Below are 26,472 nucleotides of genomic sequence, written 5' to 3'. Positions count from 1 at the left end.
AACCCAAACAATCCAAACTGGGGCTGCAGCTCCCCAGCAGCACAGGAGGGTTTAGAGAACCCAAAATGAGCCTCTGGAGTAATGACCAAGATTTTTTTGCTACTTACAGTTTCTCCTCTCTGTCCAGGGTGCCCAGGCAATCCATCCTTCCCAGGAGGACCCTGTGGCAGAAAAGCAGAGGGAGAAGCAGCATCACCAAGTGCTCAGCAATAAAACCGTGACAAACATTGAATCAGCCCTGCTCACCTCAGCTCCCAGCTGTTTCACAGGGAAATGAAGGTGCAGAACCCCAAAAGCTGCACCCCTTTCCTTCCCACACATCTCCCAGAGGATTTATCCTACAGGAGCTGCTCGCCACACTCAGGAAATCACCCCCAAACCATTTCTGAGGTCCCTGCCAGTGCACAACAACTGCAGAGACAGCAGTGCTGTGCTGTCCTCCACGTCCACAGAGGGCAAATAAAGCACAGAACAGCCACGAAAGAGCCCAGAGATCCTGAGTCAGTAGGAAATGAACATTCATAATCAGCTGCAATTTACTTGGCTATTTAAAATCTGAAACCACCGGGTCGTTATCAGCATGTCTCAGTAATGCCTTTTCTTGGGGACTTGTCAGGGAATCAGCTCAGGCTGGGTGGGAAAGGCTGGATTATCGCTTTGGATGGCCTAGGAATTGAGTTACTTACAGGGGGACCTTTTGGTCCAGGAAATCCAGTTGGTCCTTGAGGCCCTGGTGGTCCCTGGGATGAAAGACAAACCAGAGAACTTGGTTAAGGAACCTGAAACACTTAGTATGAAATATTGTGTGAGCAGCAGGTAAGCACAAAGGTGTGGAAAGCCAAATGCTGGGTGATTGTGTAGAAAAAAATTACAAACAGAGTGAAACCCAGGAAAAAAAAAAAAACAACAAAACAAAAAAAACCCCCAACAACCAGAAATTGAGGCTAAAATAATGAAAGTCCCATTGTTTCAGGATTTCCCATCTGCCTGTGATCTGGAGAAAGCAGCAGGAGGTCCTGGAGAACTACATCCTCCAGAAACTGCCTGAAATTCTGCTGCCTGCAGTCACCCAGGGGGGATTTCTCCCTTCTCCCATGAGTGATGCTTCCACAGGACACCCAAAATCCCACCTGAGCCTTCCCTGGAGAGCTCAGACGAGGCAGAAGGGCTGGAGGCGACCTGGGGGACCTCTGTCCACACCAGCACCTTTCACCTTGGATTTCTAACCAGAATTTTCCTTTTTTCCTTTTGCTGAGCTGCATCCTGCCCACTCCTCTCTGCTAACAGGGCACCCAGGAGGATCCACCTTGCCAAAGACCCCTGAGCCCTGCCAGAGCACTGGCCTGAGTCCTGCCTCACCCCTTAGCTCATCTTACCCTTTCTCCAGGAGGACCAGGGGGGCCATCACCACCAGAGTTGCCCTTTTAGGAAGAAGAAAAACAAGAGAGCATTTCAAAATTAACAAAATCAGCATCACAACTTGTGTGTGCAAAGGCTTCAGATGGCACCAAGCCCACGGTGACACCACACCCCAGCAACTCCCCCAGCCCTCTCTAATAATAATTCTGTGGCAGGAGCAGCAGCCAGTGACAAATGAGCAGCTGCTTGTTCCTCACACATCCCTTCATTAAAATCCTGGGGAGATTGGGATATTTCCCCCACACACTGGCCTCCCTCAGAGAGATAAATGCCACCCTGAAGAGGAGGGATTTAACAAAGCCCAGAGGTTTGTTTGCAAATCTGGCAGCAATGTCTCACAACAAGAGCTTTGCTTCCATCATGCCTGGTGATCAATGCTCAGGTAATCAGTTGGTTTGGAGAAAAATCCCAAATTTTGCCTGGTGAGCAATCCTGGCTCAGCATTGGGAAGGCAAAAATGGCTCAGCCAGGCTCAACAGCACCACATCCCCTCACCCACAGCACAGCCTAAGGGCTCTGAGGGGGTTTAAACTCTATTTAAATCCCCAAAACGAGGGGTTAGGGGAGGTTTAGGGGCTGTGGGGTTGTGCTGATGTCAGGGTTGTGTTGGTCTCAGTCTGCATGTGCCCTCAAAGTCCTCAAAGCATTTTTACAGAACCTGGCACGTGTTCTGCAGCTGGGAATGAACCTCAGGAGGGCTCAGCTTTCCAAACCCCATGGAAAAGGAAAGGAGGGAGATGGAGGCTGATGAACCAGCTGCTCTCCACACCAGCTCTGGTTAGGACACCACCCCAAAGGCTCCCCCAAGCCTTACCTTCGGGCCAGGTTTTCCAGTGCTTCCCCTGGGGCCTCTTTCCCCACGTGGACCCTTGAAAAGACACAAAAGGTGACAATTGAGGCCTTTGTGGAGGTCAACAAATCATCCCAGCAGCAGCAAAGGGTGCCAGGAAAGTCATCAGAAAGATTTAAACCACGTTCAGTGGGGACACCAGCCCCAAATCTGTGTGCCCCTGGTTTAGCTGCAGCTGCTGAAGGCCAGATCCCCCCAGTGAGGACACAAAGCCCATCCCAGTTTCTCTTTGGCCAGGACAAGGGGTGGAAAGGCACAAGGATGAAGAAGAACGGGCTGGTTACCGTTGGACCACGCTGCCCCCTCGGACCTGGCTTGCCAGGAGTGCCCTGGAATGGAAAAGGAGAAGGGATTAGGAACCAGCAGCACAGCAGAGGAACCCACAGCAGAACCTGTCACACCCACACTGCCTCAGAACCTCTCTGCTTCTCATCTGCCACGAAAAACTCGGCAGCAGGTTCATCTCCACCTCCTGATTCTTCTATTTATTTGAATTTATAGCTCTTGGGCAGGTCTGGACAGTGATCCCAACACCCAGACAACATCTGCTCTCTGAGGGAATGAATCTCCTTTGGAGCAGCATCCAAAGTCCTTTAAAACCCCAAAATGCTCTCAAAGATGAGGCCACCCTCTCAGTATCCCAAAAACCCAGCCAAAATCTGTTCAGCTCTGTAATCCCTTTCCCCACCACTGATCTCTGCTCCTGATGTGGGGCAGGCTCCTCACCCTGCTGCTCCCAGGGGCTGCTGTGGGGTTTGGAAGGTGTGACACAGAATCCCAGAATAATGAGGTTGGAAGAGACCTCTAAGATCATCAAGTCCAACCCATGCCCTAACACCACAACCAGACTATAGCACCAAGTGCCAAGTCCAGTCTTTTTTTAAACACATCCAGAGATGGTGATTCCACCACCTCCCTGGGAAGACAATTCCAGTATTTTATTATTCTTTCAGTGAAAATTTTTTTCCTAATATCCAACCTAAACCTTCCCTGACATAGCTTGAAACTGTGTCTTCATTTTCTGCCAGTGCTGCCTGGTGGAAGAGATTCCTGCACACAGACCAATGAAGCTGCCCTACATATTTACAAATCTTCCCAAACTCGGAGCTAAACAGGGAATTCCAGGCGTTGTTTGGCAGCAGCTCACGAGATCAGCACGGGCACTGGGATTAATCCTGCCGTGGTTTTTTGGCCACTTGGCACCAGCCAAAACTGGGATTTTAGGCCATTCCTTCGCTTTTAGGCACAGCTTAATGTGCTGCCAGGTTTATTTCCAGCAGGCTGTGCCTAAAAGCGAAGGAATGGCCTAAAATCCCAGTTTTGGCTGGTGTCAAGTGGCCAAAAAACCCACAGAGAGGTTTTGACTTTGCCCCTGTGGACCTGCAGCCTGTTCATGGCACCAATCACCTCTGAAGGAAAGGAGAGGAAACCTTGATTCTTAAAATATCCCTTTGCCATGTTCTGCCCCAAATCCATCACCTCGCTGGAGCCTGCTCAGCTCTGACACTCATTAACCAGCAGAACATAAAACAGGAGCTGCAAAACTTTGCTATCAACTTTCTTGCAGCTGCTAAAATTAGTCCTGCTGAGTCTTCCTTGTTCTGCAGCTCCATTTATTAAAGCCTGCTGGCATTTTGGGTTTTTTTTAAAATTAATGACAAAATTCACTTTAAAGCACTCCAGCTGGTTTTGTTGGAGCTCTGGGAGGTAAAGTGGGAGCAGGTGGGGAGGAGGGGGTGCTGCCTCCCCTCAGGTAGCCCCCCACACTCCTCTCCTTCTCCCACAATTCTGTTTTTAAGCCACATTTCCTCCTGCTTATTGCTGTCATTAGTCATGCATTCAGCCCTGTGTACAGCTGCAAATAATTTATATTCCCTGTAAATACACACAGACCTGTATTTTTCAAACAAGGATTTTGACGTGAAGGCAGCTAAATTCAGATTATTTTCCAGGCACACTAAGAATTAGTTGGATCTGGGGAGCTCCACACCCCCCAGGCTCTGTCAGGCTGGGCAAGCAGGGAAATCTATTGCCCCTTGCTAAAGGCAGAAAACAGCTCTTAAAATACGATTTATTATTCATGTAACTATTGATTTCAGGAGCAGGTCTTGAAAAGATGCTGAGCCCACCCGGAGCTGAGGAGGGGCTCGGTGATGAGCAGCTCTTGGGGGATTTAATGGGTCAGAATTCTCCAAAAGCACCAAACAGAGAATTGGGTTGGAAGGGACCTTAAAGCTCAGTTCATTCCAAACACTCCCATGGGCAGGGACACCTTCCACCATCCCAGGCTGCTCCAAGCCCTGTCCAAAATCACTCCAGCCTCCTTTAAACAGCTTTATTTCATCTTTCCTGCAGGTTCCCTTCCAGTTCTGCAAGGCCACAAGCAGCTCACCCCAAAGCTTCTCTCCCCCAGCAATCCCAGTTCTGCCAGCCTTTTCCCAGCCTCATCCTCTATCACCTTCATCCCTTTTTCCCCTCCCCATTTTTACCTTTCCAGCCCTTTTTTGTACAACTGAACAGCCACAAGCTGGACTTTTGTGTTTGGGGATGTTCAGCACTAAAATTCAGCTGCTTGTGCAGGTCCTGCCCTTCCACCTTTGATTTTCACCTTTTTTTTTTTTTTAATTATTTAACAACTTGGGAAGACTTTTTTGTGCTGCTGAAACAACAAGCTGAAAAGCTGAGCTCCATTTCAGCAGAGAAATGTGGGGTTTGCATCATTTTGGCCACATAAACCAGGGAATTGAAGAGCAGAATGGGGATATTGTGATAAAGAAAAGACAAACAAATGATTTGGGGTTTTTGCAGCTCCAAATTGAGTTATTCCACAATGAACTGGAGGGGAAAAAAAAAAAAAAAAACCTATAAATTTTATTTCTTGACTCCATGTGAACACATTCATAAACCAAACAAATTGAGTGGTCTTAGGAGAAGCAGAGGGGGATTTATCAAGTCTGACTCAACCAGGCTTAAATTAAGATGAGGACTGGAGCAGAGTGACCCCAGCTCAGCCTATAATTCTGTATATAATTGCATTTCTCTTATTTCAAATGGGATACTTGGGAGGAAAATAAAAAAAAAAAAAAACATAGATGGATAGCAAAGCTGTTACTGAAAATCAGCTTTTCTGCTACTCTTGAATTTCCAAGCTGAGCTCCTGTTGCTAATGGGAAGATTTGTCCATGAAAATCTCTCTCTACACTGATAAAGTGAATATAGGTTGATTAATTTGGTATAAAATGGTAGAAATGGTCTAATCACCCACTGAAAATAATAATAAAAAAAAAGATTAAAAATTGGAATTACCATGAAATAAATCAAAGTTTGAAAGGTTAAAAAGCCCTTTTTTAATTCCTGAAGTGAAGACATGTGTGGCATGCCAGGGTGTAACTAAATATCCTCACTACCTCCATTAAAAGCACAAAGCTCATTTGGAATAAAAGTGATGAAAGTGCTGAATTTTTGCCTTTTCTTCTCTTCTCATGGCCTGGCTCTGAAGCTGGGCCCTTTCCCATCAGATCTGCTCCCTCCCCAATCCTTTTCAGGCTCTACAATGCCAAAATTCAAGCCTAAACCCCCTCAGGGTTTGTTCCAGCCTCAGAAATGCCCAGCTCCTGGTACCTTTTCCACTCCCTGGAAGGTTTCCCAGCCCCTCTCAGATGGATTTGATTCCATCCCAGAATAGAATCATTCATGGATGTGCCGGAATTCAAACTAGCACATCCCTCCCCTGCTGTTGTACACCCCCCAAAAATCCAGCCCAGGGGTTTATTGTGGGATATTTGAGCAGGAGGGGGAATTTCAGGGAATTCCAGGCTGGATTTCCTCCTGGCCTCCCTCCTCCTGCTCAGCCAGAGCAGAGGGAAGGATGGGGATGAGCATTTGTAATTCCAAATGAAATGAAATAATAAAAAAGAGGGGTGGATAGAACCCAAATTGCAGTGGTGGGATATTAATGCAGTGCAAAGTGATTTATATTTGCTGGGCTCCTCTCAAAGCTGCCTGTTAGAAGTCATTTCTATTTAAATGAGAGTAAAAAGGAAACTAATTCCACTTGCTGTCCTCACTCCCCCTTCTTGTCACTGTGACCGGAGCTGGTGCAGAAAATGACTTTGTACTCTGAATTCTTTAATTTGAGCATGTTCTGCAGCAGATAAAAAATAAATCAGTATATTTAGACAATCCCTACTCTGAGAGAAGGCTGTGGAGGTGGGGTGAGAGGCAGAGACAAGGCTGGGGGATGAAACCCCCTGATTTTCAGGGTGTCTCTGAATTTTGAGCAGCTTATTAAAAGCACTGAGAGCGCTCTGAGCCATGCATTTAGAATTTCAAGTCAGGTGAAAGATGGTGCTGGCTGCTTCTGAACAGACTCTAATAATTACTGTTAATTAAAGAGCTCTTTGTGCCCTGAGCAAAGGATTCAGGTTCAGAGGAGCCTCTTAAAATATTCTGAGGGGAAAATTCCCAGCCTTGAATTGGGAAGCTGCTGGCTGTGCTACCCCCAGCATCCTCCTGTCCTGCAGCAGGAACCTGAGCCTGGCATTGCTGGAACTCAAAATGTCCCTCAGACATTTTTGGAGGTTCCAGGCCCTGGTCAGAAGCATTTGAGACCCTGGCAGCAGCTGGAAACAGCTGTGATTTTGGGTTTGAGCCATGGGATGATTTACCAACCTTGCAGGTAGAACAAGAAGTCACAAAAGTTTAGATATTATAGTAGAAGTAGTCACAAAGTAGAGGGAAGAATTTTTTAGTGTTGTACAGGGGGTTTTAACACCTGTACAGGGGGTTTTTACTTTGTATATGGGGTCAGAAGTTTTAAGATGGAGGGATCTGGGCCTGCCCTGTCCTCCCTCTTTCTTCTTCCTTCCCTCCATGTTCTTGGTGATGTTGGCACTCACAGGTTGGTTTAGAGTAGAAAAGCACCATTTAATATAGGTAATAGGCATTGGGGAAAACTGTACCCATGTAACACGTAATGTACCATATAAAAGACAGCAGCAGCCCTGGGCGGGGAGAGAAGAAGCAGTCGGGAGTCAGAGAGGATGTCAGGGTGTGTGTGTGCCTCTGCCTGAGCTGTGAGCAAACCACAGCAGCTTAAGGAGAAAATCTTTTAGATAACTTGCAATAAATAACCATGAGACCAAACAACAAGAGGCTGCAGACTTTTCCACCACACGGAACCCCTGAACCAGGCCGGGGTTCCATCATGGCATGAGCCTTTTTGGGCAATTCCCAAGTGGGAAAGCCTCTGGAGCAGCAGCCCAGCAATGGAGTGATGCCCACATCTCTCTGGAGAGAAAGGAATGAGTGAGGCAGTGGGAAAAGCAGCTCTTACCCGTGTGCCCTTCTCTCCGTTGGCTCCTGGGAATCCTGGGAAGCCGATGGAGCCCTTGGGGGAAGAGCAGAGAGGGAGGGAGAGGCTCAGGACAGCCCTGGGGCAGCTCTGGCCATCCCCAGAGCTCCCAGCCCTTGTCCCTTGAACCTCCCACCAATAACAGCCAAGCTACCAGGCCTGGGCTGCCCTCCGAAATTCAATTTACAACACCAAAAAACAAACACCCATTGCTCATTAGCAGTCCCCACAAAACCCCAAGCCCACGGTTGTGATGGGAGCCCAGGCAGGATTTGGGATTTTAGCTCCTAAGTCGCTGTGGTGCACATAAAAATTGAACTCCTGCCTTGTTCTTTTCTGATGTCAACGCCTGGAGAATTGCTGCTGCTGCTTTTAAAATATGGATTAGTCCAAGAAAATGCAAAAAACACCCCGCCAAGCTTGCTCCAGATATAAAATGTAAATTAAAAAATAAACCAGCCCCACCACAAGCAGGAAACAATCTCTTGCAGATAATTATGTCTCCAGAATGAAACAAGCCTGGGTTGGTTTGGTTTTTTTTTTAAGCAGTGAACATGAATAATAAAATACAATTCTTACAAAAAAAGTTAACAAAAACAGAAGTTCCCAAAGCCTCCAGGGCATGTGAAATCTGGGCTGGAGCCTGAGTCTATAGCCTGGAATTCACAGCTTTAATTTAAAAAAATGCCTTGGAAATGGCCTGAACGGAGGTGGGCGTGGAGAGAAGCTACAAAGAGTGTTTGCAAATATGCAAATGGAGCTTTCTTTTCATTTCAGGGAGACCCTGAGTCATTAGCTATTCCCCTTAATTAATTGGATTATGCTGTCTTGGAAGATAAAAACCCTAATCCAAGGAGAAGGACTGTAATGCCTTTTAGCAGCAGGAAAGCTCCCAGGGAGTCATCCCTGCACATCCCAGCCCTTCCCCAGCTCTTCCCACCACTTTGGGACCGAAGCCATGCACAACCAGCCCCTGAATTCCACCAGCTCAGGCCTGGCAGCTATTTTTGTCCATCCCTATTTTTGTCCTGCGTGAGTGGGAAGGAGGGACCTCACCCCACAAATGGGGGCTGAGCTGGGCTGTGTTCCTGAGCTCCCCAGCCCACGCCAAACCTTCCCATCCCATCTCATCCAAACCTTCTCATCCCATTTCCATCCAAATCTCCTCATCCCATCCCATCCCATCCCATCCCATCCCATCCCATCCCATCCCATCCCATCCCATCCCATCCCATCCCATCCCATCCCATCCCATCCCATCCCATCCCATCCCATCCCATCCCATCCCATCCCGTGCCCGTTACCTTCGGGCCCTGCCTGCCCGGGTACCCAGGCAGTCCTGGCACGCCGAGTTTTCCCTGGAAAAGAAGGAAAAGTGATTTATTGGCAGCAGGAAGGGGGATGCCAAGGGCAGCGAGGAGCAGGGCAGGTGGAATTAAATTTGGGGCACGGAGGGGATCCCAACGGGGAGATGCAGAGTGAGCACTGTGACTGTTAGGAATGGTTGGGGTTTTATTGAAATAAACCTGTTAGGAATGGTTGAAGGTTTATGGAAATTAGACCAGGCTTTTATTGAAATTTATTGAAATTAAACTTTCAATTTCTTCACTTATTCCCCCTCTGATCTTTTTATCTGAAACCAAACAAATAACCCCAAAATGACCAACGCCTCAATGTGGCTGCTCTAAACCCACCTTCACACAAAACTCCCCCAGCTCCTCTTCCCCCTTCTGCCCTAAAACTTTCCACACCCCTGAGACTCCTAAAATAGTGGGGTTTAGTGTAAACCACAGAATTCCCATCCTGGGCTCACCTTCTCTCCAGCAGGCCCAAGAGGACCCGGATCTCCATTGGGGCCAGAGCGACCTTTGGGACCTTCAGGCCCATCCTCACCCCGGGGGCCAGGAGGGCCAATTTCCCCCTGTTAATTAAAAGAGAAGCGTTAATTAGACAGGTAGGTCCCAGATCCTGTGTTTGGTGGCAGCAGGTATTCCATGGAGCTGCTCTGGGAGAAAGCTGGGCTTCAGCAGGAGGCTCAGGGGAGATGAAATTGTGGAGTGTGGGGTTTTATCCCACAAAATCCAGGTGTTATCCACAAAATTACCCCATCCTCACTGGGAATATCTCCACAAAACCAGCCTTCATCAGCTCTGATTGCAGCCCTTTCACCTTCCTCCCTTTCACCTCCACCTGGATGTGCAAAGCGAGCCCTGGGAAGTGTTTGAGGGCTGAGCTGGGCAACTGGCAGGATAATTATGGGAATTATTGGGAATTCTGAGCTGTTGGCATGGCACTGCCAGCTCCAGCACAAGGGACAGCAGTGTCACTTTGTCCCACAGGGGAGCAGGAGATGGTTCCATGCTGGGAACAGCCTTCTCCTGGCTCACCAGGAGCTGCTGGATTGATCCCACAGGTCCCAGACTCTCACCCGGTCTCCTTTGATGCCCATGTCGCCTTTGAAGCCAGGGAAACCATCTTCACCCTAAAAATGGAGAGGGGGAAAATCACCCAAGGTGTAGAGATGGAAAAAAAAAAAAAAAAAAGAATTAAAGTTTCTCAAGCTCCATTTGTCCAGGGAGAACAAGCTGAGGCCCACACATTGCCTTCTCCAGGTCCTTGGAGTGCACAGTGGAATAGAAAGCCACCCAAAACCCCAAAGATCTTCTACAGCGTCCCCAAATGTGCCCTGAGCCAGCATCACAAGCAGGCCCAACATGAACAACAGGACCTTGGCAGCACTGGGAACCAATTATTTCTTTATCCTCATGAAAGAAATTTCACACCTGCTGCCAGGCAGCCTCCAGGACACTGCAATATTTCCTTCAGCCAAGAAGGTTTAATTAATAATCAATAACACATCTCATCCTACAGCTAATCCCTGAGAGGCAGTGAAGACATTCCCAGAAAGTTTGAAAGTTTGGGAGATCCCAAGTTCAAACTGCTGCTGAATTTCTGGGGAGGGGAAGGAATGAAAGAAAGGTGCTCATTCCCCTTTTTTTTTTTTTTTTTTTTTCCCAAGAAAAACCCCTTGTGCGAGAGAAAACCTCCCAGGGAATATCCTGTGGGATCCACCTACAAAAATGCTCAGAAATTGCAGGAACACAACCCAAACTGAGCTCACCTTTTCCCCCTTGGTGCCTTTCAAGCCACGAACTCCATCTGCTCCCTTGAGAGAGAAATCAAGGTGTTACCAGGATAGGGGCAAGGTTTAGAGTGATAAAATTAAAAATCACCATTAATTGTGGTGACTTCTGATTTCTTTGATGTTTAATTGTATTTCTGCAAACTGCAGTGACGGGGACACTGCTCCTGCATCTCCTTACCTTGACTCCACGTGGTCCTGGATATCCAATGGGGCCCTGAGGACCTGGGGGACCCTGAGGGGACAAAATGCAAACAAGAAAAACATCTCAAAAACCAACCCAAAGGTGCAGTGATGAGGAGAAGATGTGGAAAACAAATTTCCTGTTTTCTACGTGGGTAGGAATGGCAGCAGCCACCTGAAAACAACCCAGAAAAAAAAAAAAAATCCAAAATAGCCCAAACCAGCCCAGGGAGCTGCAGAAGCATCACCTGCAGCAGGTGTGGTGGGCTGAGCTGATGGCAAAGATCCATCCAACAGCAAAGGGAGGATGAGGAGGGTCAGGATATAAACACCTTGTTGGAAAGGGGATTTATACACAAGGTTTTGTGTTTTGGGTTGGAGAGAACCAGCGAGGAGGAACGTGTTCTGCTGCCTCCCTGCTTCCAAAGCACCCTGGTGATGATCACAGAGAGCAGGGACCACCCCCAAGCTATTTCCATTTCTCCAGAGGAAAGGTTGGAATTTTCAGCCTCCTGTGACACCAGTGGGACAAACGCAGCTGTGGTTGTGTCCAGGACACTGCTGGGTGTCCACCCAGCTGGGCTGAACTCTGAGCTGAGACTTTGGACAAGTGCAGTGTTGTCTGGGAGCCTGGGCTGCAGCAGGAATGCAGCTGGACACATCTCCTGGATCAAATCTCCTGGACAGATGGACCAGTGCATAATTCAAGGGTTTTGACCTCTGGCAATAATCTCAAATATATTGTTAAAGAGGGACTTGGAGGGGGAAGGGGGGAAAAAAAAATCTATTTTCTACATTCCCTGTGCCACAAAGGATGTTTATTTGTGTCTGTCCAGAGCAAGCTTCACTTCCCAGGTTCAGTTCTGGTGCTCTGCTGGCCAGGAGAGCTGGGAGGAGCCCACAAGAGACACCCAGAGAGAAAATCTGGGCTCAGCTTTCAGATTTCATCTGGGTTTGCTTCTCAGCACCTCCCCTGCCCTCTGGCCATCCCTGTGCAGATCCAGCTCCACCCAGCTGCCCTGACCTTCCTCTTGGCAGAGCTGAGGGGTTTGTGGACACCTACCTGACTCCCCTTCTCTCCAGGAGGACCTTCCTTGCCAGGATGACCCTATGGATAAAAGAGACAAAGAAAAGAGAATTTTGGGGTTTAGGGGACATTTAATTTTGAGGTTTAGAGCACATTCAATGCTTTGGTAGCTGTAATTTATTTGTCAGAGAGCAGCTGCTCCCCAGGAAGTTCCTACTGACACAAGTGGCCTCCCTGAAGCCACCTTGCTTCTCCCAAAGGGAAAAGAGCAGTATTGGGATCCTTGGTGCTTTTCCTCAGTGGTTATTTCTCATTTTCCCCTTTAGCACCTCCCAGCAAAGTAGCACGAGGCATTCTGGAATATTCTCTGCACAGCAGAACACCCGGGGGAGCTCAGCAGGAAAGCAGTGCAGGGATTTTGTGGGAAAAAAAAAATAAAATAAGGAAGGAAAACAAATAAAAGAAGGTAGGAAAACAGATAAAATCCTGCTGGCAGGAAACCTGTGAAGGTCACAAGATGCCCAGACTGGTCAGAGCCCCTCATTAAAGCAGCAGATCCCATGACAAGTGCTCAGCTAAGCTGCATCCCTGCTAGACAAGCTGGCTGGAGGCTGGCCAGCATTCCTCTTGGGATTTGATGCTGAAGAATTCAGCATCCCAGAGTTCCCAAGGTGTTCTCATCACCAGCCTTTAGGGCCTTTTGCTGGGGTGGCAGGCAGGAAAAAATCAAAGTGTGAATTGCCCCAGGTAGAGCTGGGAAGCTCAGTGAGAAATGGGGAATCCAGGAAAGTGATTTTTTGAGAGGTTTCCCTACAGCTGGATGCAAAATGGAGCTGGGATGGAAAAGAACTTTTGGTTTGGCAACATCTGCAATATCAGTGACCCCTGGAAGGGCACTCAGTGCATTCCCAGGGACCTTTGTAAAGGATGATGGAAGCACATCCAGCTGCTCTAAAGCATTCTGCACTCTCTGGTGTCTTCGTTGAACTCTTTCCTTTAAATTCACCATTTTTTACCAATATAACAAAGAAAATGATGAGCATTTCCCATCATCAGTTTCAGAAGGGAATGTCAGACAAGCCAGACTCCCAAAGTCTAACAAAGGAACAAAATGCCAGCTGTCATTCCTCCATCAGCAAAACTGGGGAAAAAACTCAAATCTCAGTTTGAGATGAAAATCCTGTGGTTTGAGTGGCACCAGGAGCACCAGGGCACAAAGGATCCATAAAACCACCCCTGCCTTCAGCTCCAGCACGAGCCTGCAGCAGGATTTCCAAAGCTTTGCTTCACCCTGCACTAAATCATCCCCATTTTCCCCCTGCCCATCTCCCTGGCTGCTCCTGAGATCACAAATTGGTCAGTGAGGCCCTCAGGGATTTTCAGGGATTTTTCCAAGACAGATTTCTTTAAATAAAACCTCAGGGATGTTCAGGGATTTTTCCAAGACAGATTTCTATAAATAGAACCCATTTTGTCCTTGGAAAGAGCAAGGCAAGCCCTCAAACGCTGCCCACCTGTGGGAAAGGTCGCTGTCCATGCACAGCCACTCTGCAGCTCCTCCACAGGCTGCTTAAAAATAGAATTTCTCCAGCAGAACCTCCCCAGAGGCTGCTGCAGGAATTTCACATCAAAACCTACAGATTTAGAGATGTTCTGGGCTTTGCTGGAGCTGCTCTGTTGACTCAGCTAACAATTGTATGGATGTTCCAAGTGCCCTCTGTAGGAATGATAATCCCAGGGTGGGAAATGTAATTTTTCTTTTTTTAAATTTTTTTTTTTTTCCTCGGGCTGTGCTCTGCATTTGCAGAATGAAACAATTTTGTGGGTTTTTTTGTTTTTGGTTTTTTTTTTTCCATTCTTAAATGAATGAATCTCTGAGATGGGTAACAATGAGATAGGGTTGAAAGGTTGATTTTGGATTTCTACAGTGAGGAGCAAATGATGTTTAAAGTGGGATTAGAGAGGGGGAAGCAGAATGGAACACTGACAGGGAATTTCCACCTCCAGAACGCAGGAGAGGAGCAAGGAGAGAGGAAAGAGAGACCTGAGGAGATGGTGATGGTGAGAAGTACCCAGGGTGAGCAGAGCTGTGATGGGGCTTCCCAAACCAACCCCAGCCAAGGAAGGTGAGCTGACCTTGCAGGATGTTGCTTTTTTCCATATTAATCTTTTTTTTTTCTGTATTAAATTATATTTTCTTCCATATTAAACTCTATATCCATTCTAAACTCTTTATCTCCACATTAAACCTCCTTCATCCCAACCAAAAATCTTTTCTTGCTGTTCCCCTGCCTTTGAGCTGTGAGGGGCTCAGATGCCAAGCTGGGCTCCCATTCCCAAGCCCAGGGGCCATGCCAGGGTGGAAAAGCAGGAAAAATCCAGCAGGAAGCAGGAGAGCAGCACTTACCGGGGGCCCATCAGCACCAGGCATGCCAGGCAGACCAGGTTTGCCCAGAGGGCCCTAAAACCAAACAGAAAATCAATCAGAGCCTCCAGAGCATCAGAGGATGGAGATTTCCAGCCGTATTTCCAGCTTTTCCCAGCTGTGAGAGGCTGCAGAGGTGGAAAAGCTGCCACAGATGGGAGGGAAATGTGTTTATTTCTGTGTTGCAGCATCCTGGGACAGCTGACACACAGGCAGGATGAAACAAGGAGAGCCCCATGGGAGTGTCAGGTACCACAGCCTGCCAAAATCCCGGGGTGCTGCACTGCTGGGTGAGGACAAGGTGAGGATACCAAACTCCCAGGACCAAGAAATGCCCATTTTTTGGTGAAGAATGGCAAAGGAGAGGGAGCTGCCCCAGCTGATGGGACTGGCTGCTCCAACACTGCTCAGTGAGCACCTTTTAATTGGCAGCTGCTGATTTCTCACAAATCAGGAGGTGCCACTTGTCTGACAGAGCTGTCAGGGTGCTCCTGCCAAGGGGATTATTGATGATTCCACAACAAACAAGCAGGAGGGACACACAGGGACACACACACAGTGTCCTTGCTCTGTGGGAGCTGAGAAAACCCTGAATGACCCCTCTGAAGGAAAAACTTCTCCTCCTTTAAATCCTGCTGGTTCCAGAGCTCTTGGGGTAAATTCATCCCCTCTAAATCCTACTGGTTCCAGAACTCATGGGAGAAAATTCTCCTTTAAATCCTGCTGATCCCAGAGCTCTTGGGGGAAATCTTCCTCCTTTAAATTCTGCTGGTTCCAGAACAAATGGGAGAAAGTTCTCCTTTAAGTCCTGCTGATCCCAGAGTTCTTGGGGGGAATTCACCCCCTTTAAACCCTGCTGGTTCCAGAACACATGGGAGAAAATGTTCCTTTAAATCCTGCTGATTCCAGAGCTCTTGGGAGAAAATTCTCCCTTTTTAAATCTTGCTGGTTTCAGAGCTCTTGGGGGAAAGTTCTCCCCCTTTAAATCCTGCTGGTCCAAGGCCAGCACCAACCCCACACTGACAGCCAGAAAATCAGAGGCAGAGGGAAGGGATCCATGGGTTCTTCCCATTATCATCCCACTCAGACTCCCAAACCCCACAGAAAAATACAATTTTCAATCCTCTCCTCGTGTTTTACCATAGGCTGCCTTCAAAATGTTTCTCCTCAGAGGGGAAATGAATGCAAATATGATGAATTAGAGGTAAACTGGGCTTGATCTCTCCTCTGTCTGGAATGAGAGGCATTAGACTTTCATGGCCACGGCTGCAAACAGATGTTGCACAGGGGGCAAAGGAGCAGCTGGAGGAGCAAAATGCAAATCCATGGCTGAGGAGGAGAAGCCAGAGCTGAATTTCAACTCACTTTCTCTCCTGGGGGACCGATGGCGCCTTGTGGACCTGGAAGACCCTGTGAAAAACCAAAAAATAATAAAATTAAGGTCGTTAAGGAGCAAGTTTTTCCTTCCAAATGCATCTTAGCTGTGCATTATTTCAGTGCCAGTGAGGGCTGGGGATTTCCCCAGCTCCATTCATTCCCAAAATGTCGTGTGAGGGGCAATAAAGTGTCTGGAGAGCTGCAGGGGATGTGGGCAGCCAAGCTGAGCCCAGAAGGGAAACAGGGATGCTCTGGGGAGCAGGATTCCCTGAGAGCCAAGGGAAAAGCCTGGATATCTGTACTGCCCCTTGGCTCTGCAGGAAGGGCTCAGTGGGGTGTTCAACATGCCACGAGATGTGACTTGGCCAAAGAGACTTCCTGGAGCTGCTCTGGTGTGCCACAGCCAGGTGAGGGCTGGGGGATCCCACACTGGGGGGGTTTGCAGGAAAATTTCTGCACTGGAAATGCTTCCTCAAGCCAAATCTCTCAAAATGCTGCTCCCCTTTCTGGTGCTGAACTCTCCCCCCCTTTTTTTCCCAGCTGTGGAGAAGGAGATTTGTTCTTACCTGAGCCCCTGGGTTCCCCTGCTGTCCTGGGGGCCCTGGCTCGCCCTGAGGGCCCTGTGAGGAGACAAGGGCAGGTGGGAAAGGTGAGATGGAGCTGGAAGCACAAATTCCTGGATGTGCCCAGCTGTATCCCTGTATTCCCACTGTCTGGATACCCCTGAGCTGGATCCACACCCTCCCACAGCTCCCTGAACCCTTTCTGACCTTCCAAGAGCTCCTACAAACAGCTTTTCCCACTGGGAAAAGTGATTTCAAGGCACATTGACTCCTCCCCAAGAATTTCCAGCCCACAGGAGCTGAGCAAGGCTTTAACACCACCTGGTTCTGCATTTGTTCTCCAGGGAATCCATCCCATCCCATCCCATCCCATCCCATCCCATCCCATCCCATCCCATCCCATCCCGTCCCGTCCCGTCCCGTCCCGTCCCGTCCCGTCCCGTCCCGTCCCGTCCCGTCCCGTCCCATCCCATCCCATCCCATCCCATCCCATCCCAGAAAGGTTTTTTCCCTCTCTATTTTGATATTCATTAGCCCAGCACCCATCTCGAGGAAAATGTTTCATCTTTCATGGAGAAATAATGTGTAATTCCATCAGAAATTACAACAAATTAACATCCATTTGCTGCAGGAAGCTGTTCCTGGTGTTTTTCACAGGCTTTGATAGGAATCCAGACCAGGCTCAAAAGCAATTAGCAAATGTAATCTAACAGAATTTTGCATTTTGCCCTATAGGAAAGCTGAACTGCCTGTGAAAATTTGTAGGGAGGACTTACCACATTCCCTTTGGGACCTGTTTGTCCATCCATGCCAGCCACACCCTTTGAAAGGATTTAAAAAACACAGCAGTAAGAAAATATCACATTATTTCACGCCACTGCTTTTCAGTGCCCAGATGTGGCAAAGGATGCAGCTGGAGGATCTGCTGGAATGGCTGAGGTCTGGGATTTTTGGTTCTGGGGAGAACAGACAGGAACTCACCGGTGGCCCCGGGGGTCCTGGGGGTCCCTTGGGGCCCAGCAGTCCTCGGGGTCCCTGTGTGGGGAAAAAAACAGGGTTAGAATTCCCATCTGAGGATGAGCCTCAGGCTGGAGATGGACACAGCAGGATTTGGAAGGACCTTGCAGGTGCTGCAGCAGCTTCCCTGAGTTACAAGCTGGGAGAGAAATCCTGTGGGCACAGACCCTTCAGTTATAAACCTAAATAATACAGGCATTTAATCCTTGGATTGGAACAAATTCCCCTTGAACCAACTTTTTTTTTAAAAATGAATTTAATCCTACTCCTGGATTACCCTGGAACCCACACTCTTTGCAGCCAAGTCCTTTCAGCTGGGAAGTTATGAAGGGTGACCTGATAACACCAATGGATCATCCCAAAAATCCCTCCAGATTGAGATTTTATCATGGACAATCCACACAACTCAGCAAGGCTGGGAAAGGTTTCCAGAAATGCACATTTTTAAAGGCTTTGGGTCCTCCAGCATCAGGACTTCTGTTCTCCTGGTGTTTTCCATCCATTTCTGCCTTTCTCACCAGCTTTAACCTGGCACTGCTGATGTTGGTGGCGTTGGGGCATCACATGGAGCAAGGAGAATCTGAATTCCTGCCAAGGGAATTTTTGGAAATCCCAGCCCAGCCCCTCCTGGAGCCTTCAGGGGGGTTTGCAGTGGAAGGAAAGGTTTGGGCTCTGTGAGCACTCACTGAGAGCTCAGCTTTTAATCACAGCCCTTCCTGAAATGAGGGGAACTCTGGAATTTGTATGGATGGAGCTCCTTCCCTGCCATGCAGGAAAGAAAATTGTTCTTGATTGATGGGCAGTTTTATCTGTCTGCCCAAATATTCCACAGCCTCCTTTTTATGATGCAGAGAGGGCTGAGGAATTAAAATGAAATGCTACAGGAGGGAATAGGAGACATCAATGAAATGTCTTGTCTTGGAGGTCGTGGAGATTCAGATCCTGCAAAAAAAAAATTGCAGTTTCCAGCAAAAACTGGATGAATCCAAGGGTCTATCCCAGCCACTGGAGACCTCCTGGAATAAAGCCCTGCATAAATCCAGGGCAGAACCTCCACTGGTGAGGGCAACTGGAAGGAAATGGAGCAGGATGAAGTGAAACCCATTTTGAAGTCCCACCACTGGTTTCAGCCCCATTTGGAATGACCTTCTTTTGCCTGAGGGCAGAGAGGACAAACCCCCAGCTTTAGGGTGGGTGTATTTACAGCAAAATTCCCTGGAATGCAACTGAACCCTTTATCCTGGCCATCCCAGAGATTTTTATTCGTGCTGCTGAAATAAAAATAAATTTCCCTGCGTGTGTTCCCCTAATTTACGCTCCTCTTTTGTTGCTGTGTTACCTGAGCACATAAATGCTTTTAAGAAGTTAATAAGCCATAAGTTATTGCTTGGACATGTGCAAAGGAGATAGCTGAGTTGATTAATCTTTCCCAGAAGTTAATCAGACATCTTGTCTATAATTCAGTTCCAGCGAGTCTGTAAATGCCAACCCTTCCCTCTCCCCCATGAACTGTGTCCAGCAATTCCCATCAATTAATCTCAGGCCACCACACTGAGCCTTAGCACAACAAAATCAGGGATTTTGAAAGAAATGATAGAGAATGTTCTTTTCATAACAAAGGAAATGCATTCAGGATGAAATCAGTAACCAACAACTGAAATCTACAGCCAGAACCAGCAGTTTGCATTGCCCATAAAGTGAGAAATACTCAGTATTAGGGGGAAAACGCCTTTTCAGAGTATTTAATTGACAGCCTGTCTGTTTGGTTTTTTAATGGGATTCTCCCTGAAAGCATTTATTTGGGTTGGTCCAAAGAATTTGTCCAAGCCCACTGAGATCTCCTCCTTGAGATCCTTCCTGACACCAGGGACTGCCAGCTCCTCCTGCAGCACGTGGGCTCCAAGCATTGACAAAATGCAGATTTAGGAAGTTTTGTGCACTGGGAGCAGGACATTGCCCCCACAGAATTCAGACAGAAAAGTCTCCTTGAGCTCAATCCTGGCAGGATTTCATCCTGAGGTTTATCAGGAGTCACTGACACTGCACGGGAAAAAGCGTGTGGGAGCTGCGTGGTGAAGATGCCGCTGCCCTGAGATTAAAAAAAACCTTTTTCTCACTGGAATTTGCTATGAACCCTCACAAAACTGTATTTTATATCTATTTACCACACCTAATTTTTACCCCAGCCTGATTACCTCAATCCCAAACCTGAGAGAAGGATACAGGCAGGAAAATTGACATCAATCTAAGTTTTACATGTACTGTTATGATTTTTTCCGAGCAATCAGTGAATTCTTTTTTTCATTTAAAAAACCCCAATCAAACAAACAAACAAACAAAAGAATTCCCTCTTTTTTGGGAGTGAAAATAAATTAAAATTATTAACGAGAATAAGCAAAGCAGAGTTGTTCCAGCACAGCCACTCTCAAATTGTTCATGTGGAGCTCCAAGCTGAGTTCAATCCCAGGGCAAACTGCCCCACAAGAGCCCTAAAAATGCCTTTTCCATCCCAAATCCACAGGGAAATTTCCATGGGAAAGAGGAAGGGGATACTCACAGGTTCTCCGGGGAGACCTCTGGGTCCAACTTCTCCATCATCTCCCTGGGCAGCAGCAGAGGCACGGAGAGAAGCAGCAAGAGACAGAAAAAAATCAGTTTTAATTCAGCCACCTCACAGGGGTTTTGTCCTGTTGTAATAATATTCACACAGAAAAGCAGTTTCTCTGGAGGACTGACAGGGTTTCTGGAGGAAACCTTGGAAGCCTGAGGACTAAACTTGAGTTTACCAGGGACTAGAAAGGCCTGAGGATACTTCAGAATTCCTGCTGATATTCAGAGAGATGGATTTTGCCACCAGACCAGGGGTTGTAGAACAACTCAGGGCAGGTGAGACAACAACCACAAGATTTAACACCAAACTGAAGGCAAGGCAGGGTGGGAATGGGATTTAGCCAGATCAGCTAAACACCTTCTGTTATTGACTGAAGGAGAAGTGAACAATTCAATCTTTGATCCCTGCCTCTGTCTGGAATTCCTGCTCCCCAGACCTCGCTGCGATCCTCTGGATTTCAGAAAATCAGAAGCGATCCTTTGCTCGCTGTGAGTGATAATTTACTCTCTGTGCTGTTTTCTTCTTTCTTTTAACAACACCTGAGTTTCCTGACCAGATCTTTAAGCCAAATTTTTTTTTAAAAAGCCAAAATTAAAACCAAATTCTTCTTTCTACTTCAACTCCCTGCTTCCCTCCCAGGGAAGGCTCAAGGACTGGGAGCTCCTGCCATGCCCCTTCCTGATGCTGCAGCTGCTCCTTATTTCCAGGGGTTCCTTAGGAATTCCCAATCCCCAGGCAGACTTACCCTCTCCCCATCCTCTCCAGGAGCCCCTGGGGGGCCGTGGGGGCCTGGCTCACCCTGCAAAAAGGGGCAGAGAACGCTTCAGAGAAGGTGAAAATGGAAACCACCAGGGAATGCTGAAGAACCAAGGCGTGGATTTGATTTTTCTGTCTGTGCTGGAGGTCCCTGTGCCCTCAGACCTGCCTCTCTCTCTGCTCCAGGGAGGGGAGGGACACCCAGCCTGCCAAAATAACCACTTCCCCCCATTTTTTCCCCATTTTTCCCCTCTCGTCCCCCATTTTTTAATTATAAAGTGAATGGTTTGAACCCATTGCAATTCCAAGCAATTCCCACCCCATCCAACAGCAGGTTTTGCCTCTTGCTATGATTTTTTTAGGATTTTTTAAATCCTAAGGTCTTTACCTTATGAATTAAGGTAATTTTTTCCTCCCCATCCCAATCTGGAGCAGCCCCAGAGGACCTTGCAGAGGGATTTGGATGTGAGGCTGCTGTGACATCCCACAGGCTCTTAGGGACACTCACCCTCTCCTGTGCCTCATCCCAGCCCCTCCCAGCCTCCTCCTCCTCCCGAGGTTTCACCCCAGGCAGAACTGGAAGAACACTTACCCTGTTTCCCTTCTCACCAGGCAAACCAGCCAAGCCATCAAAGCCTCGGTCACCCTGAAAGCAAAATCCAGTTTAAAACCCATTTCCAGCTGTATTTGTGCACCCTTCCTGTTTGTTTCCTTTCCGTGTCAAGGAGAAATCAATTTTTTCCCTCGGATATTCAGCCTTCACCTTCCATCAGACCAGGGATGATCTCAAATTATGGATTAAAACAAGGCAGGAAAAAAAATCACCTCCAAGTCTGTAGTGGTTTTAGTTTGTTAATTTGAGATTTTGTTAATGCTGAGATTTTTTGGATGGTGTATTAGTGAGTGTGGTGGGTTTTAGTGTTGGTTAATTAATAGTGTATTTCTTTCTTGTTGTGAGGTAGGATTAGGAGAAAGGTAGAGTAAGTTTAAAATTTTAAAAGGGTATAAAGAAAAAATTATTGACAGTAACTAAAAGAGAGAGTAGTGAAAATTAAGATAAAATTAGGGTAAAGTTCTTATTATCTCATGTAAAAACTACCACATTGTCATTTGACAAACTCTTCCCTCTTCCCCCAGCTTTTCCATGTGGATTTCAGAGTTTCTCTGGGTGATTTTTTCATCTCCCTTCTAGGCAGGTTCTCCTAATCCAACGATTTATTTCATTTTAATTCTGTGAATCAATGACTGCAATGAGCCAAGCGTGGTAACCCCACACCTGCCACCAGGTGAGCTCTCCCCCCACCCCATCCATCCGAGGAAAGAAACAGAGAGAAATAAATTCTGGATGTTATTTAATGACACCAGGACAGGAAGGAGCTGTTCCCTAAATGCCTCAGCTCCCTGGGGAAGAGAGAGGACACAGAGGGGGCTGCAAATCCTGGGTGATCCCAATGCTGCTTTTTCCATCCCCTCCTTGCCTGGCAGCCCCTCCCTGAGGGCACAGCCTCATCACAACCCTTTGCTGGGTAAATAATTTGTGCTCTCCCATCTCTGTCTCAAACTCTCCCATCTCTTGCAGCCTTAATATCTCCAAAATAAAGTGCTTAAAACATTCCAAGGCACCATTCCCCGGGAAAATCCCCCTGTGTTCCATTTCCAGCACAGCAGCTTCTTCCCTGCTTGATAATTCCAGCAGAATGAAGGGATTTTTGTCTCCAATAAAAAAATAATATGGGGAATTAAAATTCCTCACCATGCCTCCACTTCCTCACCTGGTTAAGAGGTGGTTTTTTGGTGGTTCTACTCTAGAGGCTTTCCAGCCACTCGTTCGTGTTTGTTTTTTGTAATTGGGATTCTAAAGTATTTGTTCTACAACTGCAGCAGATTTCATCCAGCAGTTTAAAAAAGTGGCATTAAAAAAACAGGAAAAGAAAAGGGAAAATTGCTATTCTGCCTTCCAGGAGTGTGTTTAAATTCCCTCTCTTAACTTCCATGCCTTCACAGGAGCCTCTGGACACCTCAGCACCTCCTCCAAACATGCTGGGCTCCTTCTCCATGGGTCCCTCAGCTCATTCCTGCTAAAGAGAAGGTGCAGATTCCCCAAAATCCATAAAAACGTGGTGCTACCTTTGGTCCTGTCTGGCCTGGCATTCCCCGGGCACCGTCACTGCCAGCTCGTCCCTGCAACAGAGAACACCAAAGTCAAACCCAAAGGGTAACACAGGGCCACAGGTAAAACTGGGGCTGGGACAGGGATTAGTTAAGCCAGGGTGAGGGTTTATTTAAGTCAGGCAGCTTCTCCTGGCAAGGGAAAAATCCCTGCCCTGTGTTTGAAGCCACATCCTGGGGCTAATGAGAGGTGGGAGATGAATGGCAGCGAAGCCACTTCACTCCATGGGCCATGGTTGTTGGTTTTTATGTGAAAAAAAATGATCTCCCAGCACATTTTAAGAGATGCTAATGATGATGGCTGCAAATTGGAATGAGAGTTTCTGTCTCCAGGAAGGCAGAAGTGGGTCACACACGAGACTTGCTCGTTCCTTCCTCTGGCAAGTTGAGTCATGGTGAGCCAGAGGGTGGTGTGAAATAAAAATCAGAATTAGGGATGGAAACAGAGCAGGATTTACACCTGATCCATTCTTGGGACCGGATTCTCCTCACACACTGCCAGGAGTGGGGACTCCAAGCCAGTTCAAAGCATTTGTGCAGCTACAACCCCAACACCAGGGAGCCCAAACAGCCCGGGATAAAAGAGTGGGATGTGCAGCCTTGAATTCCCCCCACAATGTTCAGATTTTAACTCCCATCCTGGTTTCTGTCCTCCCAGATTTTAACTCTCCTCCTCATTTCTGTCCTCCCAGTTTTTAACTCCCATCCTTTTGTCCTCCTAAATTTTAACTCCTCTCCTTGTTTGTCTCCTCTCAGTTTTCAACTCCCACCCTCATTTTCATCCTCCCAAATTTTAACTCTCCTCCTCATGTGTATCCAACCAGATTTCTACTCCCATTCTCATTTGTGTCCCAAATTTTAACTCCCATCCTTGTTTCTGCCCTCCCAAATTTCAGCTCCCATCCTTCTGTCCTCCAAAATTTCAACTCCTATCCTGGTGTCCTCTCAGATTTTAACTCCCATCTTTGTGCCCTCCCAGATTTAACTCCCATCCTATGATTTGTAGACTCACAAATTTTAACACCCATCCTTGTTTCTGTCCTCCCAAATTTCAACTCCTATCCTGGTGTCCTCCCAGATTTTAACTCCCATCTTTGTGTCCTCCCAAATTTTAACTCCCATCTTTGTGCCTTCCCAGATTTAACTCCCACCCTGATTTGTGTCCTGCCAGATTTTAACTCCCATCCTGGTTTGTGTCCCAGAGGGCCTGGCCGAGCCCAGCCTGGCCTCCAGCCGGCTCTTGTGCAACGGCCTCGGTGCAGAGGAATTGTTTGGCAGCAGGAGCAGTTCCCAGCTGGAATTGCAGCTCCTGCTGCTCAGCACAGCTGCCAGGACACTCACCCTGCGGCCTGGCTTTCCTGCAGGACCGGGAGGACCTTGGATGCCTCGTGGACCCTGCAAGGAATCAAGGAGAGAGGAAGAAATGTCACCTCAAGGGACCAGGAGCAGACCCAGTGATCAGTGCCCACATCAGGCACTGCTGGGGCTCTCAGGGCTTCCAAATGAGTCCCTGGAACAGAGCTCGTGGTTCCAAACACCCAGGGAAGGGTCAGGGCTGAGCATCTCCAGGCAGGAATTGTGGGTGTTTGTTCATGGGGAAGCTTTTGCAAGCACGTGGTGGAGATGCATCCCATAAATCAGAAAATGGGAACTTTCCCTTAATGCAGGATTTAAGACTTGGGAGAACAATATCCTGAGCATTAGTGAATTCTCCACTCTTCAAATTTTCTTCCATGTCCAGGACTCCTCCATGAGTGTTTTTTTCAGGAAGGGAGCTGCAGAGTTTTACACTGCTGGCTCAAAACCATGTCCAGAGCCTGCATTCAGACACTTGGAGGGACATTTCCATGCCAAACACGTGTTCTCACAGCTTCCTGCTCCCAGCTGGCACGGGGTGACTGAATCCTTGCTTCCCAACAGCCTCTCAGGCAGGACTGGCTGCTCCACCCTTCCCTTCTCCAGTTCCACACTCACCTGAGGTCCCATTTCTCCAGCTTCTCCCTTCAGTCCTCCGCTGCCTGGGGGTCCCTTTGGACAGAGAAGAGGATTTATTATATTTTTGCTCAAGAGTGCCAGAGAAGAACATTCCACATTAAGGAAAAGCCATTCATGGATCCAGAGCCAACAGGAAGCTGGAGCAGCTGGGTTGGCTCCATCCTCACCAATTCTATCACTGCCAGTTTCATCCTCACCATCTCCATCCTCCCCAGCTCCATCCACACCAATTCCAGCACCTCCAGTTATACCCTCACTGTCTCCATCATTCCCCATCTCCATCTCCCCAAGGTCCAGCATTCCCCAACTCCATCTACACCATTCCAGCACTCCCTAGCTTCATCCCCCAGCTTCATCCTCTCTAATTCCATCACACACCAGCTCCATCCCACCATTTCCATCTCCCCAATTCCATACCCACAATTCCATCTTCCCAGTTCCATCTCCCAAATTCCATCCCACCAGTTCCATCTCCCCAGTTCTGTCACTCCCCAATTCCATCCATACCAGTTCCATCACTCCTCAGCTCCATCACTCCCCAATTCCATCACTCCCCATTTCCATCTCTTCAGTTCCATCCCATCATTTCCATCCCCCACTTCCACCACTCACCATCGGGCCTGGCCGCCCCGTCAGGCCCATGGGACCTGCTGGTCCCCTCAGTGCCAGCTGCAACAGAAGGACAAACACGGCTCACCTTGTGACAAAGCCACCACTGAGCCACCAGCCACCGTTCTCTCCACACCCAAAAACCCTTGGAGCAATGTCCATACCCCGGAGAATTCCAGATGCTGTCCCACCCACAACAGGCAAACAACTTCTCCTTGCCCAGATTTGCCGTGGCTGCCCCATCCCTGGAAGTGTCCAAGGCCAGGTTGGGACACTTGGAGCCACCTGGGGTCATGGAAGGTGTCCCTGCCCATGGAAGTGCTTGGAATGAGATGGGCTTTAAGCTCCCTCCCCACAAAACCATTCTGTTACTCTATAAAAGCCCCTGCACTGCCCATGAATCTGCTGAGAGGACATAAATATTTATGGCCCCACTTCAGTTCAAGAGATTTTTTTTCTTTATTGTCCTGGTGGTTCCATTTTAAAGGAATTTTTCCCTTTTTTTTTTTTTTTTTTTGGTGAACATCCCTCCAAACTGAACTCCAATTCAAGCTGAACACAGGGGGCTTTTTAGCTCCGTAATTAAGGAGTCGTGTTAACCATGCATCAACCCAATAATTTCCATGGTGGGAAATGGAGCTGGGCCATGCTTTAAACCATCCCTCAGACAATTTGTTCCCTCGTGACAATCCAACACTTCCAAAGAGTTGTAATTATCTGTGTACTCCAGTAATTAAAATCTACCCAGTGACTGCGCTTGGAATGGCAGAAATATTGCACAAATGCTGGGTTCTGTGGCGTCTTTTTACAACACCCCATTAAAAGGGAGATGCTGTGAGCCACTGCTGGCTGCAACAACATTCAGTGCCTAATGAAAGCCAAATTTTAAGGGGATAAATCAACCTAATAATGCAATTAACGGCAGTGATAACGAGAAAAACAAACCCAGAAAAGGAAAAGGTTATGCTTGCTGCAG

The 26,472-nt window shown here is 47.7% G+C and overlaps 1 protein-coding gene across 3 annotated transcripts in view; it reads right to left on the bottom strand.

Annotated features, from left to right (window-relative positions):
• The window catches only part of COL5A1 (collagen type V alpha 1 chain), a 128,266-nt gene that overhangs the window by 27,282 nt on the left and 74,512 nt on the right, over positions 1-26,472 (bottom strand). For all 3 annotated transcript variants that reach the window (XM_041719683.2, XM_072936534.1, XM_041719684.2), the window contains exons 14-37: positions 25,500-25,556; positions 24,867-24,920; positions 24,234-24,287; positions 22,851-22,904; positions 21,316-21,369; positions 20,713-20,766; positions 19,914-19,958; positions 17,321-17,374; positions 17,116-17,160; positions 16,343-16,396; positions 15,765-15,809; positions 14,382-14,435; positions 12,011-12,055; positions 10,946-10,999; positions 10,744-10,788; positions 10,051-10,104; positions 9,436-9,543; positions 8,927-8,980; positions 7,605-7,658; positions 2,554-2,598; positions 2,234-2,287; positions 1,377-1,421; positions 687-740; positions 108-161 (exon numbers count right to left, since the gene is read on the bottom strand). In XM_041719683.2, coding sequence (XP_041575617.2) covers positions 108-161; positions 687-740; positions 1,377-1,421; positions 2,234-2,287; positions 2,554-2,598; positions 7,605-7,658; positions 8,927-8,980; positions 9,436-9,543; positions 10,051-10,104; positions 10,744-10,788; positions 10,946-10,999; positions 12,011-12,055; positions 14,382-14,435; positions 15,765-15,809; positions 16,343-16,396; positions 17,116-17,160; positions 17,321-17,374; positions 19,914-19,958; positions 20,713-20,766; positions 21,316-21,369; positions 22,851-22,904; positions 24,234-24,287; positions 24,867-24,920; positions 25,500-25,556 — 1,290 coding nt within the window. The remainder of the gene's footprint in view (positions 1-107; positions 162-686; positions 741-1,376; positions 1,422-2,233; positions 2,288-2,553; positions 2,599-7,604; positions 7,659-8,926; positions 8,981-9,435; positions 9,544-10,050; positions 10,105-10,743; positions 10,789-10,945; positions 11,000-12,010; positions 12,056-14,381; positions 14,436-15,764; positions 15,810-16,342; positions 16,397-17,115; positions 17,161-17,320; positions 17,375-19,913; positions 19,959-20,712; positions 20,767-21,315; positions 21,370-22,850; positions 22,905-24,233; positions 24,288-24,866; positions 24,921-25,499; positions 25,557-26,472) is intronic.

The sequence above is a fragment of the Taeniopygia guttata genome, chromosome 17, assembly GCF_048771995.1.
Source record: "Taeniopygia guttata chromosome 17, bTaeGut7.mat, whole genome shotgun sequence".
In the NCBI taxonomy this organism is placed as follows: Eukaryota; Metazoa; Chordata; class Aves; order Passeriformes; family Estrildidae; genus Taeniopygia; species Taeniopygia guttata.
The sequence above is the reverse complement of the archived record's forward strand: the minus strand, read 5'-3'. Positions and strand labels throughout refer to the sequence as shown.